At 42.2% G+C, this 16635-nt stretch overlaps 1 protein-coding gene across 2 annotated transcripts in view; it reads left to right on the top strand.

Annotated features, from left to right (window-relative positions):
• Window positions 1-3521, top strand: part of pou2f2a (POU class 2 homeobox 2a) — a 63764-nt gene extending 60243 nt beyond the window's left edge. For both annotated transcript variants that reach the window (XM_026299551.1, XM_026299552.1), the window contains one exon: window positions 1722-3521. In XM_026299551.1, the coding sequence (XP_026155336.1) occupies window positions 1722-1848 (127 nt within the window). In that variant the 3' untranslated portion in view covers window positions 1849-3521. The remainder of the gene's footprint in view (window positions 1-1721) is intronic.
• The last annotated feature ends 13114 nt before the right edge of the window (window positions 3522-16635 follow it).

The raw sequence follows: 16635 nt of genomic DNA, 5'->3' as shown, positions 1-16635 counted from the left end.
AAAGGGGGAGTAAGGCCCTGTCTGTCTGTTCGTCTTTAACTGTGATTGCTGTTCTTGTATCAACAGACAGAAATCGTTCCCTGCCTCCCTCTGCCGGAAACCTCGGCTTTGTTCTCACTTTCTTTTCCTGGATGGATAAAATATGGAATAACCTCAACAAACTGACTTTGAGAATATATATATTTTTGTTTTTGCTTTCCATAGTGTGTCTGTTGATGTATGGATTTGTCTCATTGCTTTCTACTTATTACGCGATGGGAGGGAGGGAGGGAGGGAGGGGTGGGGAGGGCGGGAGGGAGGTGTGGCGGGGGGGGAGGCGTTGGGTTCAGGACGTCTTGCCTATTTTCATATCTTCTTGTCTCTTCGGTTGTGCTCTGGGTTTTATTTTTGTTTCTGGTGGGAAATAACTGTGAAAATGTAGCTTCCAAGGTTAAAAAAAAAGAGTTTTTTAGTTGATCCAGAATGTTGTGAAAAAGCCAAAACTGAAAACCAAAAGCAAAACTTTTTAGACGTACAACCATACCAAATAGAACAACCAAACCAATGCACAAGTTATACAAGTGGCTCAGCTGAAGTGTGTGTGAGCGTATGTGTGTGTGTGTGTGTGTGTGTGTGTACGTGTACGTGCATGAATGTGTGTGTGTGTGTGTGTGCGTGTGTCAGTGTAAAGATAATTCTCTTGCATACAAACCAAACACTCTTTCTGTCACATAAACATGTTGGGTAAATAATATCAGTCAGTGCTTATTTCTGACGGCTGACAACAGAACTCTGCTCACTTTCAACCTGGACTTGTTTTCCCATCATGCTTAGCGACCCCAGGTTTCTAAGAGAGAGACACCAAAAGTGAAACGTGAGTGTTTTTAAGTCTCTTTGTCATCTTTTAAACAAGATGTGAATTTTGGATCTTTTCCCTCAGCAGAATAATAATAATAGCAAACGTAGCTGTGGGTTTCTGAATCTTTTAACATGTTTCGTTTGAGACTTCAGGTGTGAAATATTTATTCAACACTCACTGTTGATATGTAGAAATAAAATTAGAAGTTTGCATGCAGTACTTTGGTTATGATTGATGAGTAACGATGATGCAGCAAGACAGAAATCCACCTGGAGAGACACAGACATGACTGGGAAGTGGATTTTAGTGTGACTGCAACGTAGAACACCTTTAAATACAGTTAGTTTTATTATTTATTCAAGCACACTTCCTGTCTGCTTTTGATTGGCAGGTTTTGCAAGAAGGACATGAGAAAACAGGCCCAGGTTGAAAACAGAGTCGAGCTTTAAATGGCCACAGGTACTGAGGGCAGCCAGTGATGAAGATGATATGTGGGGGGGGGGGGGGGAGACACATTAACGGCTGTTGACGTCCACTTTAGAGGGAGCGGATTTATTAGTTCTTCTAGGTTTTGTAGGGGGAAATATTATATGTTGAACTGCTCTTACTTGTTGCTGATGTATAAAAAAGCTGGGACTAATATCTTTGATGATGACGACCGAAGACGATGACTTAAGAACCAAATGCTTTAAAACTCTCACAGACTCTTTGTTGGAAAAAAAATATTTGTATTTATTGTACAAGGGAGGTGCGTGCTTTTACGGGGATGGGAAAAATGCTCCATTTGTATTTTATGAACTTGTTTCTCTCTCACCTTATTTATTGACTCTTTATTTATGTATTTATTGGATTCTATTTAAGTCTTTCTGTATCTTTGTAATAGTTTTCCAGGGGGTGTGGAGAGGCTAGTATCTGCAGAGAGAGGGGCGTTCTTAAGATCAAGACAGGAAGAGAAGATGCCAAACGAATGTTTCAAAGCAAAACCAAACTTAAAGACTGTTGCAACCTGAGACAGAGAGAGAAAGTAGCAGGGAAACTGTGACAGAGGAAAATTTTTAAAGGAGCTTTTGGGAGAATTGTCTTTTACAGGCCACCGTCCCACATTTCAAAAATCCCTTGGAGAGCGTGTCACTGTGATACTGTCTCATAATGTCCAGTGATGTTCATTACTCTGTTGTGATCAAAATGTATAAAAAATTGAAATGTAACTGGGAAACCTTTAAACTATATACTGTTAATCATGTAACCAGCTCAGTTTCACACTCTCCAAACTGGTTTCACTGGTCAGTGCTTGACACGTTTCTGGCCAGTTAAAATCCAACACTTCTGTCCTGCAGAGCGAATTTCCTCTGGTCACGTGTCTCCTCTGTTCTCTGAAAGCTTTGTGGTCCCGCTGCAGGATGAGGGCTTCAGCTCATACCTCTGATAACACTGATGAAAAACCAAATAGACATTCAAGCTTTAATGAAAACTAAAAAAAAAAAAGTTGTGACGTGTCTGAACTCAGGAGCAAGTGATGTGAAAACTGGCCCAAGCAAGTTAGTTTGAAGGAAAACCAAACATTTTTATGGCTCAGTTGTTCTTATGGCTTTAACCTACAGAATCACCACCATGTCCTCTCCTGGTCGCTGTCTGGAGGTCCGGGTGTGTTGATGGTGCGGCTGTGTTTTCTAGAGAGTGTGTATACTCATCACTGCTGTCGGAGGAAAAAGCTAAAACTCCAGGTTTAGTGTTTCTACTCAAAGTGCACGTGATCATTTCTGTTTTCAGCGTGTTGGCTGACTCAGTGCATCCTGCAAAAACTGCACTGCAGAAAAACACGTTTATGTTTTCAAGATTTGTTTTGTTTTTGCTCCGACATGCAGTGCGGCCTTGTCTGCATGTGTGCCCGTGTAGTCGGACTCGGCTGTGGTGGGCAGAGAATGATACCAAAGTTAAAACTACCACAGTGAGACGCTACAAACACAACACACACTCAGTCATTCCACGTGTATATAAACTGGATTCTTGTTGGGGACTCTTGACAAAATAAAGGATATCCAGCGGCTGACTTTACTATAACAACACTGTCACTTTGGGCCTTGACAGTTTTCTACTGTGGTTCTTTCTTTTTTCTCTCCAAGTTACCATGAAATAGAAAATATTCCTTTTTGGCCCTGAGAACACAAAATGTAAAACCTAATAACACAAAAAAAAAAAAACGAGAGAAGACTTCAGTTGATATTGTTTGCTCCATATTATTGTTCATTTTATTTAGGATAAATTAAAAAAAAAAAACATTTTCCTTTCTATTTTTTCTACAATGCAGCTTAAATCCAAAGGTTACGAGGACAGCAAAGATAGATTTTACTGCTAAAGAAAAAACCTCAATAATGAAAACCAAAGAGCTCCACTGTATCTTCTCGCCTTGATTTTCTTTTTCTCCGCATTGTACAACTCCCACGTTTTTATGATGGCTCCAAAAGTGTTCTTTAATATAGCCTAAAGATGATGATGGTGATGGTGATGGTGGTGATGAAGATAAAAAATAAAACAAACACCACTTTGTAAGCTTTAGTATCTGTTTTTGGGTCCTTTTTCTGTTTTGAAGTACGCTTACAGTTTGCTGTTTTTTGACCTCGAGGCTCTCTCTGTCTGAATTGATTCTTTAAACTGATTCTGTTGGAAACGTTTGGGTTTGAAACTGTTCTCTACTGTCCCTTAACTCATCGCTATCTGTGTGCCTGTTGTTTTGGGGGCCAGGGAAACGGGGACAAAAACAAACCTGTAATTGTTAGAAATAAAGTGCGAATTTAGACCAAAAATCATCTCCTGTCTCGTTATTTTGGCTTTATTCAAGTAGGATAAACCAAGAACATTGTTTTGGTTTTCCAGCCCAGTCACTGACTTAGACAGAACCAAATCATTTTCTCAAAATATGAAAAACTAAAACAGCTAAAAAGAAGATCGTTATTTCAGCTGTTTCCTATGTCGAGATTCACCCGTGTCCTTCTATATAGTTAAAATGGGACATTCAATATAGTCTTTGTGGGGAATTGTACAGTATGTCCCCCAAACACAAAAAACATTCAGAGACTGAGTGTTTAATCCGTGTTAAATTCATGGAAGCTACAGGTGTTCTTGAAGATTTAAAGAAAAAAAAACAAAGAAATGTAGAGTATAGATGATGGATGGAAGGACTCTTAGGCAGAGCAAGGCATAGGGATTGATTTTCTTAAATGCTGACCCTGGTGAAGACACTGTGAGATAAAAAAAAACAGTCTTTAAGTGATTAGTTACTGACTGAATAAAATCTTTTCATTTACGTTTCTCCTTCAGTGCGTGAACAATGATTGTTCTCAATGTCCAGGTACCTGCTGTGCCCTGGCAACCTCACAGAGTTTATGTTAACTGAGATGTTGGTGTTTTAAATTAGGGTCGGGACATTTGTATCTGGTGCAGACGTGCTGCGTGCTGGGCTTCACACGGGCAGGACTGTTCTTTAAAGTTATTGTGTGGGCGTTGCAAGGATGAAGAGATAAGTTATCCTGATTCCAAAAAAAAAAAAAGAAAACACGTTCTCAGGCATGTTCACCAACAGAACAAACCATCATGTGTCGTGTTCCATGTTTTCCCGTCTGTTCTTTCTCTGCACTTTTTCTCCATGTTCTTTGTTTTGTTGAGAGTTGCTGACATAGCAGGAGGATTTCTGTGCACATGTGCACTTTGCAGTTACATATTCAGGGATGCCATCGGGGAGGGAAGCCTCTGAATCATTCAGGGCACCCACAGCAAGACAGAATCCTTGCAACCTGCCAGTGATTATAGATATTTAATGTGTTAGTGCTCCTGCTGAACACACACATTTCTAGCAGCGCCCTCACACACATTCACAACGTATTGCTGCCCAGTAGTTCCACAGTCTTCCACGCTGCTGCAGCTCAAACTTAAAAGTCTGTTGTTGTTCAGAGAATGAAGATTGATCTTGTTTTCTTTTCCAGAAGCTACATCTTTTTAGCTTCTTCTTCTTCTTCTCCTCCTCCTCCTCCTCCTTTTTTTATGAGTTGGATGCTGGTTTGTAATGTCACAGATCAGCCAAACCATAATCCACACTGCTCCTCCCACCTACAGTAAATCATAGCAGTGCATCCAGCTCCACATACAAATAGCTTAAAATTAGAGCTTAGTCTCTTCTGTCCAGCAAATTACTGGGCGCTGATATATGGGATCAGATCTATCGCTTCATGCCACAGTCGCTCCTTTGCACCAGTTTCATAGTAACATGAAAAACACACACTGTCTAATCTAAGATCTTGTATTTGTTTTGTGGCCATATCATATCATTTTGGTTTTTAATATCACTGAACTAGTTTTTATCTCTGTTGAAACCTCAACTATTTTCCACTGTGCAATATTTAGTTCACTTTGTCCCAATTATATAAAACACTTTCTATCATCAGCTGCCAGCGGTGGTGAAATACAAGGCAGCATGGCAGATATGAGGCTTCTGTGTAAAGCTGATGATGTGTAGTTTTGACGTTCTCCTCGTGAACTGATCTCATGAAATAGTGCAGCTGCTTTTGGTCCTGGGTGGTTCAGATCTGGGTGGCCCAGTCTGTGCGTGTGTGTTTCCAGTCAGTCCCAGTCTCTCTTCTGGGAACTAACATGTTGTAACCCACAGGTCCCTCAGGAGCAGCTTTGCCTGCTGCAACGAAGAAACAAAATCTCTCTTTTTCTGTGTCTCTAACACAAACACACTCACAGTCTGCGCTGTGCTTTGCTCTGTTGCTCTGTAATTCATGAATCAGCCTCTGTGTTTGCACCTTTACACACTCTGCGTGCCAAATATGAATGAGCCAAATGTTTGGAAAGTCAAATGAAATACCAGGTGTGAAGCAGCAGTGAAATCAGCAGCGGTCTGACCACGGCCACCACACTCAACGCTGGGGTGTGCAGGTCGCAGAGCATCAAGGTGACCGACAGAAATAACAAATCCTTATAATATGACCTTGTCCCTCGTCTCAGAAATGTAGTTTAATATTGTAATCTGCCAGCTAAACACTTTTCCTTTAATATTTTTTTTACTGTGCTCCAAAAGTGGGCATGCAAAAAATGAAACCCCTCCCGTTTCAGTAGTTCACTGTCAGGTATTTTATTAGCAGCCATTTCTGTTTTATCTTGCATTTAGATACTAGATTGACACCTGCCGATATTTCAGACAGATATTTGTGATGGGACTTGAAGGAAAATAGATCAGTGCCTTAAGTGGCCGGCACAGAGAACGCAAAGCTGCAGTTTGAGGGAAAAGCCACTAGGGGGTCCCCTCTCACTGTTGAAAGATCAATTATTTGACAGCACCATGAACAGACGAGCTCAGTGTCGCTGCTCCCAAAGGACTTTTGATGCTCAGAATCTTTTCTTTCTTTAATTTATATTGTCACCTGAGCAGATCTGGTCAGCACTACTATGTTTATTTATAGTGAGTGTGTGAGCATGCCAACATTTTCTAATTAGGACACAAAAATGATGAGATGCCATTGGTTTCTCAGATATTTGATCTCAAACCAAACGTCTTTTGACCCTGTAGTTGTGCTGGAAAAACAGTTGGATGCAACATCTGGGAACCATGAACATCTGTACATGATTTCATGCCAATCCACCCAGTGGTTGCTGATGTATTTTAGTTTGGACCAACCGACCGATGGTCTGCCATGTTGTGACTATGGGTAAAAATCTGAGTTACATATTTTCTCCCACTTCAACAGAAGTAGTCTCCTCCAGCAGATAAAACACTGCATGTCAAACTTCTCTGGCATGTGTTTTGCTTATTAGACCCTTTTGAAACGTTGATCAGATCTTGCTTTTCAGAGCTGTTAGCAACATGTCATTTCCAATTTTGGTTCCACAGTCACTGTAGGTTTCTGGTTGATAACGTTACATAAGACCACTGCAAAGTATTGACCTTTTTCTCAGTAAAAAAAAATACAACTGAGAAGATTTTGATGGTTTTTATATTTAACTTTAGCTGAAGGACACCACACTCTTTAAAACTTTGGGAGGAAGGACACACACACACACACACACACACACACACACACAGTCTTGAGTGTTTTACCTGCTCCTTCTCTGTCTTCTGATGAGGGTAAATGAGTTTTGCCTTGTTTTGAATGGGAGAGTCACACTAAAGCTGTTGGTGTGTTTTGCTACATTTCACATGTAAATTGAGTCAGTTAAACTGCCTGTGTTGCAGAACCGGTACAAACATGTCACACTGGTTTGAGTAATTTTGAATGAATATTAAAATTTCTGGGCAAACAGCTCACCCTCAAAGCTTTCATGTCCCCGGACTGTTGATTTTGCATTTGTTTAATCACCGATAAATCTCCAATTATTTGTGCTTTATTTGACGACACTTTATTAGATGAAGCACATTTGACTGTATTCCAAGTCATAAGTGACACATTTGACTGTTGCCATTCAGGATGAGTGCTGGGTCATTTGAGTCCTGTTCAGTGTTAAGAGTATTCAGATCCTTTCTTTAAGTGAAATACACATATATGCATGTAAACATTTTCTGTTTTTCCTGCATTAAAAGTATTATTAGTGAAATATACTAGTAAAATGTAAAAAATATTAAATGCACTCATTCTGCAGAAATTGCCTCAAAATGTCAGCAGCATTTTATTTTCGTAGCTGGTTGAGCTGGAGCTAGTGTTTTAGTGTTTATACGTGCACTTTATATACGTCCCGAGGAGCAGGCACCCTCCAAAGGCTCACAAGATAAATCTGAGGGGTTATGAGGTGATTCATGGGGCAGGAAAGGAGGAAAACAAAGTTCTGCTATACAGAGTGTTCATACTTTAGATGCTTCTCTAATCCTTTGGTGAAAAAAAGTCAAACCCTCTGACGTTCAGAGCGGACATGTCTCTGGTGAACAGTTATCAACTCATGTCGCTGGACATTATATTTTTAAAGTATCAGAGGTTTGGGAATCACCAGATTATCAGTTCTTTGTACTTTAGGATTATTGAATGTTTTATGTAAACTTTTATTTTGAAAACTAGCTGCTGCTCCTGCAATTAGAAAGTATAATATTTCTGTCTAAAAATGTGATGCAATCAGCTGTTTGATTGAAGTGTCAGATGTTTAGTAGAAACGCAGTAAAATCCAGTTTGTCTGAACTCTGTCTTTGCAGTCCACTGGTGTATTAACCCTCAGCCCGGGGTTCCCCTGCAGACCGCCAGGATGGATAAATCTGGTGTGGACGTCCTCCTGACTCGTCCCCAGCCTCCGAGTCTCTGCACGGCAGCCCTTTGCCACACACCTAAAACGTAAATACACAAGCCAACATGACACCACATCTGCTTCTGACGTTCCACTGTCTCCCTGAGGTTCCATAATCCAGACACAACGTCCCTCGGTAACCACGGTGATGCAGACTCTCACCCTGTAGCTATAGAAACAAAACTGTGTGCTTGGGGTGTGCGGTAGGTGGTCGGCTGCTTGTGGTCGGCTGGCTGACTGGTTGGCTGGAGTATTTTCTGGCTGGCTAATTGCGGCAGCCCTGGTGTGATGTCTGGTGCCATCACGCTCCTGACAGCAGCCAGAAAGAGCAGAGCTGTTGCATATTGCTGGGCCTATAGGCAGCCTCCCGCCCTGCGAACCCACCAGCCCAGCCAAACCTACACAAACACAGTGCCAGCCAATCTCAACCCAACCCAGACAAACTCCATCTCAATCCAAACCCATCCAGGCGTAACTGTGTGCAGCCAAGCCCACCACACTCCACCCTGCCCTAACCCAATATTTGATATTTTATACTGGAGACATCATTTAGCCAACGCTCTCCTCCACGGCGGCTCATAACTGCAGAGTGCACGAAATCACCCTAATTGTAGGTGGCAGGATCACCCTGTGGGTAGATGGAGCGTTTTGTAACGTAAAGGTCAAAGACTGGAAGGTATCGACAAGCGATTTGTCTGTCAGTCTGCTGTCAAACTGTTTTAGCAAGACACTAAACCACAAACCACTTTTAGGCCCAGTCACTGTGTGTAAGAGTGAAAATCATAAACCAGAGATATACTCAAGTATAAAGGACGATATATTCAGCTGGAAAATAATAGAGACGCTTCGTGTTGGAAAAAACAAAGCAGCCAAATCTTCTGATTTTTTCACAGTCGTGACCTGGAGAACTGGCCAGAATATGCTTCGTCAGACCAGGACCTCAGTTTTTATTGAAAAAGTCAGAATCCCCTTCAGGTGCAGACAGCTGTTGACATAAAACAGAGCCTCATATGCATGTGTAGTACAAGGCAGCAGACTATTCACGTTAGAATAAATATATACATTATTTTCAAACAGTAAAGGGGGAAGATGCAGGACCTCAGATGTGTTTTCTTGTGGGGATGACATGTAGAAAAGGAAACAGGGCAGAGTGACGAAGAGCAGGAGAAAATGTGGGAACAGAAGCGAAGGGGTTAAATGAGAGAAAGTGTAATGCTGAGTGTAACGAGCGGAGAGTAATGTAGGAAATCATGTAACAGAGTGGTTCTAGGGATGGAACTAACTTGCTAACCAGCTTTATTTATATACTGTTACATGCCCATAGCAGCCCCTGATTGAGAGCCATTCTGGTAAATCACTTAATACAGCAGAACTGCAGGAACAGATTGAAGGAACAGGAGCGGCGACATGGTCTTCCAGTATACACCGGGGTTTTCCTTTAACATGCAGGCTGAGTTTTCCTCTATTGATAGAGTTGACGGAGCAGTCTGGGTATTTGGGGAGTGTATTATTGGAGGAAGCCGTGCATGATGCCAACAGGAAGAGGGAGTTCCTCCAGAGATAGACAGAGGAGACTGTTAACACATTCACACTGAGCTCTACATAGACTGACACCGTTCCTCACATACTTCGCTCTAACCCCCACTCCTCCAACCCCCTCACTCTTTTCTTCCTCGCACTCCTCCTCTTTCCCTCTCCCCCACTTTCCATCTTGCCAACTCATGCTTCTGTGCTTCACTCACTTATTCCCCTCGTCTTTGTACTCTGCCTCTCAGGTTTCCCTTACTCATGTTCTTCTGCTTCTACTCATTCCCTAGAAAAGACTTGGCAAAAGGCCGTAAATAGGTCAGATATAACTCTCACATTCCTCTCTGCAGTCTCTCTTCCTCTCCAAGGACTGAATGTGGCCTCTCACTATCTCTGTGTCAGATTTACTGAATGTGAGTCCATCATTTCTCTGCACAAGAGTTGCCTCGCTCACTTTTTTCATGTTTCCACCCCTTGGCCACTTGGTAAGTGGGTGAAGTTCTCCTGTGCGATTCATTATTCAGAGTAAACGTGGTGTTTCATGACTGACAACGCTACTGAGCGAGCACACAACAAATTCAAGTGGTGATCAGGTTAGGATAAGAGCGCGTAGGCCAGGCGCTAAAGAAAAAGTAGGTTTTAAGGATCCATCGTTCACTTCAAGTGCACTTTTTCTTAAAGGCTTGGTTCACCCACATTAGAAGAAGCATATTTCCCGTGACTCTGTCTACACCAGAAACATTTCAGCCAAATTTTTACCAGATCCCAACAAAAGCAGAAGAAAAGAGCAGCAGCTGGTCCTTTAGACTTCAACATTCAGTTTGTATTGTACTGTGAGTGCTGCCATTTCACCTTTGAAGGATCAAAAACAGTCACAGCTTGCACACAGTTCTGTTTATACCACCCAGCGACTGCATAATCAGACATGTTGACACGTGTTTGTTGGCGGACAGGCAGATGACAAATTCACGTCACCAGGACACTGTCAGATTTAAACAAGGTTCAGTACACAACAGTACTATAATTGTTGTGTGAGTATAACACATCCAGACTGCAGCTGCTGTAGTGTGTCACTTACGCTGCTGACTGCGTGGACATAGTGAAGGAAATTGAAATGTCTTGTGTGACCTCTCATAGTAAACCAATGGAAAGGGCTCTGCTACCCCTCTTTCTTTCCTCTATACATTTGTTTTCCTTTTCAGGAACTCTGCTCTCTCCTCCCCCTCAGCCTTCCCCCTTTTCACCCCCTCTCTCATGGCCTTATTCTCCCCTTCTTTCCTCCGTATCTGTCCTCTGTTTTCTCCGGTGCTGGAGCGTGTTAATCCCATTACACATGTGTGAATACCAGCTGGAGGAGAGGGCGATAGAGAGAGGGAGGAGAGGGGGAGACAGAGGGGAAGAAGGAAACAGAGAGTGTTTGTATCCGAGTGTGACTGCCTACTATACCGCTACGTCTGCCTGATGCAAAACCCCCTAATGAAAAGTAATGAGATTTACAGTAATATAATGTAAGACACAACAATGAAGTGGAATGTATGAGTTATTTCCCTATTCAGTTTTCAGCTGTAGTAGTGCAGAGGCGGACTTCCTTATACAGACCCAAGACAAAGTAACATTTTTTATAAAGAACTAATTTCCTTTTTTTGCATCTCATGATCATGATCTTCTCTGGAAAGGCCTTGTGAATTAGCACTGAGCGTGGGTCTAGAGTGAATTTTCACTACACGTTGAGTCTTATTTTTAGTTTCACATTATACAGATTACCTGGAAAGTTGGAAACCATGATAATGAATATATAGATGAGACTAGGACGGAAGAAAAAGATTTTTCTAACCTTAAATCTACTTAGTGAGACATGAAATGGAAACACTGAATGTTAAATATCTTCATTAGAGGACACTGTTTTCACACTGTCTGCATGTATCATCTCTTTTGCACCTGATTCAAGTACCTGTGGTGTGCAAACTGAGCACCACTCTCCTACACAAGTTTTCGGAGAAGTGAGAAATCTACTTGGTTCTTTTTTGCATACAGTATCACTGTATGTTGATCTGAAATTTTCTATTTTCTTTTGATACAGAATGTGGAAATGCTTTGAGTTACTAGTATACTATACTCAAGTATGAGAACTTTAAAATGGTACTTAATTTCACTGCTTGAGTATATGTAGATCTATTTCCCATTAATGGGATTTGAAGAGGATAATGGAAATAAAGTATAAGGGAGAGTCACAAAAAAGAAGCACTTGTTTTAGCCCCATCTGAACTGACGCTTCACTGTGTCGGCCTCTTAAAGTCCCCAGGATGTTGAGCCATGTGTATTTTTAACGATTTTGACGTTTAAAACTATATTTTCCATGCTGTCGGTGCTTGTTGTGGTTCTGAGGTGGTCCGGCTCCCGTCTGATTCAGGGCTGGTTGCTGGGATGTCGGAGAGCCGATGAGGATGCGAGCTGCACAGTTCAGACAGGCCCAATGTGGCTCCTGAAGAGTTCAAGTGCCAAGAAAATAAACAAGTCTTTTGATCACAAAGACCCCATTCAGTCTCTCTCACTCTCTTTCTTTCTTTCTACCTCTCTTCCCCTCCCCCTCTCCTTATCCTTGGTAGTTCTCCTCTGCTCTCCTTTCCAGCCCTTTATTTTTTCATCCTTTTTCCTCTGTTAAAAACCTCTCCATGTGCATTTCAGTGCTCCCTTTTCAGCCCTCTTATTTCTGTCTCACCTTCACATCCAGAATGTCCTTCTGCTTTGACTGAAAGACAAGAGCAGCAAAGAGACAGAGAAAGACAGACAGACATGATGTGTGAGTAGCCTGAGGGCAGACAGACAGACAGACAGACAGAAACACAAACAAGGGCCTCCTTATTCCACAAACATACGGGCATGGTGCAGAGCAGGGGAACACGACATGGAAAATGTCTTCATCACTCCATCTTTAGCACAAAACACGAGCGGCAAAGTTTCCCCTCGGGCCACTGCGACACTTTGTGCTGTCACAAATACACTAGCTGCCTCATTTAGAGCGTGTGTGTTTTCTTATGCATACAGATTGGCTGGTGTGAAAGGCCCGCTCCCGTTACAGTTTTGTTGTTGAGAGTGAGAGCTGCTTGCTGTTGGGTGTGGCTCAGTTACCATTTGCCCCCTCGGGCCTGTTTTCCATTTTCAAAACACGCCAGATTTCCTTGGCCAGAAAACACTAACGTCTGAAAGAACAAAGACATGAATGTAGCTTGTTTTGAAGCTTTGCTAATGAGACAAAACCAAACAAAAAACCGTATCTCCACATTGTTAGCCATTTATTTTGAAAGTACACAGCTGTAGCTAATGGTGCATTTCAGTAAGAATCACTGGTACAGAATTCACTCCAGCTGGTCAGTAGTACTGATGTTATATTGGGCTAACCTCAGCAAGTCACACTGGACACTCAGTGACAATGTGCTGTTTTGGCTTAAAGTGATGAAATTGTGTGAAATGTTATCGACTCTATATGTTGCTGAGGTGCTTTGCAGATTTCAGTGTCACGTGTCACATGTCACACATCACTTTTTATGGTTTTAATGTCAAACTTGGGCTTTTGTGTCTGAAACAAGGTTTAAAATATTTCAGAATATCCTCATTCATTAATCCTTCCATTTTTGTATTTCATCATTATTTACCAATCAGTACTGATTGATTGCTCCTGTTTACTGATTGGGATCATTACCACCTCAGTAATGAACTGCTAGTGACTCTGGTGATAAATTAGCCCCAATCACTTCACCAGTTCACATGTATGTAGATGTCAGAGAGCCTGCTGGCCTTTTGTTGCGGTTGCTTTCACATGCAGCCGGTGCCTGCATCCCCCAGCCAGGTCATCCCCACAGCAGACAGTGGCTCTGCACCCCTGCTGTTCCATCAACAAACTCTTGTTTCCACTACTCAACACAGCGCCAAGCCACGTGCTAATGCAGCTCTCTGTAAAAGTTGTGTTATGAGTGCAGGGATTGTCTCCATGTGAGAAATTCCTTCAAAGCTATTACTAAATTTAATCCTTGTCTTACATTAGCGCTGGTCTTTAAGGAGACTCTGGACTTACAGTAAAACATTCCACTAAAATCTGTGTTTTGTTGTATTTAGGAATTACAGGAAGAATTTCTTCAGCTTTTTAATCAAAACCACATATTCACTGAGAGACTGGACTTTCAGAAACGTTTTTGTGGCTTAGACATCAAAAAGTACTTTAAATTACTATGAGTCCAAACAAACATAAACAACATATTAGCATGTGACGTTAAAGGGACATACATTCTTCCTATTTCTTTTCATCTCCTCAAAATGATGTGTTTCAGTCATTAAATAGGCAGATCCCCTTTAATACTAACTATTAGAGGTTTGGTTGTTGGGTGTGATTCTTAGGGGGTTCAGCACCATGTTACAGAATGAACACTGACTGGATTTAAAATGACAAGTTGTTTAATGAAGGTTTGGTCTGAAGATGAATTTTGAATCAGCCATTTCTTGCCTCGCAGTGGCATCTCCCCACCTACTCAGCTTCATGCATCTGCGGTTGCTGAAGAAATCTCACTAACAAAATGAGAAATAGTTGAATGTGCATTGTATTATAATTCACTAAAAATGTTTTCCAGTAAGCTGGACAGTTTCCTGTAAACCGTGTTTTATTCTCATCGTTGCTAGAGCTGAGCTAATTAGTCATCTTGGCATGGAATAACAGAGGAAAAAACAGGTATCGCTAATAACGCTGTCAAGTGTCTGCCCAACAGATATGTGCCGCACTCTTCCCCAAAAAACAAAAAACATCAACAAAAAAACGTTGCAAAGCGTAAACGGTGCATAAGTGGATTAATGTGGATGCCACATAAATGTAATGTTCGATTCCCGACTGTGGCCATTTTAGTTTCATACTAGTTTATGCCTGTAAAACAAAGATCAATTAAGGGAGAGATGCAGAGAAAATCATCTTTTAGAACAGCATGTGAGAACCACGCTCTGTTTGTAGGCGAGAAATGTGATCACCTCAGCACCAGGGTTTCAACCGGCTGACTGAGCACATCCACTCAGCTGAAGTTCAACAGGTGAACGCTGACCCGCGACTCCACCGGAGTCGACGGGATATCACATGGAAACAGCATCGTTCAGGTTTCAGTCGACGTGAATATTCACGGGACACAAGCACAATGTGACCGTACCTTAAGTCTTGACACAGTGAGCCAACGTGACCGGCACCGTAACATGGAATACGGCCATCTTTAGATTTAACCTGTGCCTTTCTTACTGTGACTTTGTTGGAAAGCAACTATTAATACATTTATTCACTTACTTGCTGAGAGTTAGACGAGAATTTTAAACATGTTTGTTCTATGTGAAGCTGATTAGCTCAGCATCTTCGCCCAGCAAATAGCCTGGAAACACCTGGAGCCTGATTTGATCATCTTTAGACGGAGTCAGGCTTTACGCTGAGCTAAGATAATATTTAACAGACAGGTGTCTCTTCAGTCCTGTCAAGTAAATAAATATGTATCAACAGATTAATCAATTAGGATCGAAATGTTTTTAAAGTGTTTTGGGGGAGAGGACACTGGAGGGTTTGTGGTGACTGTAACAAACGCCTCATGTGGAGGAGACGCTGGAGGAGTCAGGTAAAGGCAGGTGAGGAGCAGGGGCATGAAAGAAGGAGGCGAACTAGAGAGCTCCAGGAGGAGAGGAGGAGGCTAACAGGAGGTGAGGTGTAGGCGAAGAGAGGCAGGAAACGAAGGTACAGTACTGAGGAGGATAAAGGGCAGAGCAGAGGAGTGGAAGAGGAGTAGGAGTGAAGAAGTACTCAGATGTGAAATACTCTCCCCGCATTCAAAATCAAAGTATTCCCAGCCAAAGTAAACATACATGCTCTCCTGTGAAAAGTCCCGTCAACCACTAATTAGCAGTATTAACATTATTAGATCATTACTGCTGGTGCAGTTTACTGTTGGAACTGCTGGAGGTGAAACTACTTCTAACTACTTTGTAGAGAGTTCAGTCCAACTAGGGGTCAGGCCAAAGAGTCAGCAGAGAATAATGAGAAAAGGCAAAAAGCTTTTTCTGAAAAAAAAAAAAAAAAGGATAATTTTACTGATTTTATAAGATCATTTAGTGAAGTACTAAAGAAAAACACCATGAAGTGTATTTGAGTGCAGTACTCGAGTAAATGTACTCAGGTACGTTCCACCAGTGAATGAAAGGAGGAGGTAGGAAGCGGAGGAGAAGGACTGGCGTTGGAGCGACGTGACAGCAGAGATGTTCTCTGTTGTGTTGTTGACGTTATTGTGCCTCTGTGTGTGTGTGTGTGTGTGTGTGTGTCAGTGTGACAGTTGCATGAAATACTTCACCCACCGGCTGGCCTTCACTTCCCACACGCTGCCACTCAAAGTAAATGAACAGAGCAGAGGAGGGATGGTTGGATGGATGGATGGAGAAAACAGTGGGATGATGATCGGGTGGAGAGGAGAAAGAGGGCTACCTACAATCCACACACTTATTCTCTCCACTTCATTTCCTTCCATCCGCTCTCGAGCTCAGCCTGCTCCCTGCTCTCCAGTTCACGTACTTGAGTAATTACTGCTCCTTTCTTTCAACTCCCCTCTCTCTGCTGCCTGCTCAGAGCTGATGTAAGTGCTGGAGGGCCCTTCATTAGAGAGGAAGAATGGAGTGTGGGAGAAAAGGGCTCGCTGTGTGTCTTTGAGCATGTCTTTCCATGGTTGTGTGGCCAGATTTTAGTTGTGAGGACATTTGGGCCTTTCCCCCCCAGCTTCACGGGGCATTTCCAGTGGCCGGGTTGGTTTTGGGGTTCAGGTTAGGATTAGGTTTGGGGTTTAGGGCATTTAGTTATGATGGTTCAGGTGAAGGTAAGAGACGCATTATGTCAGTCTCCTCATGTCAGTCTCCTCACACTCCTCGTGTGTGTGTGTGTGTGTGTGTGTGTGTGTGAGCAGCCCTTAATGCTAATAAGCACCTGAAGCTTTCATGTGATGTCTCTT

Source organism: Mastacembelus armatus, chromosome 11, assembly GCF_900324485.2.
Source record: "Mastacembelus armatus chromosome 11, fMasArm1.2, whole genome shotgun sequence".
Taxonomy (NCBI): domain Eukaryota; kingdom Metazoa; phylum Chordata; class Actinopteri; order Synbranchiformes; family Mastacembelidae; genus Mastacembelus; species Mastacembelus armatus.
The sequence above is the reverse complement of the archived record's forward strand: the minus strand, read 5'-3'. Positions and strand labels throughout refer to the sequence as shown.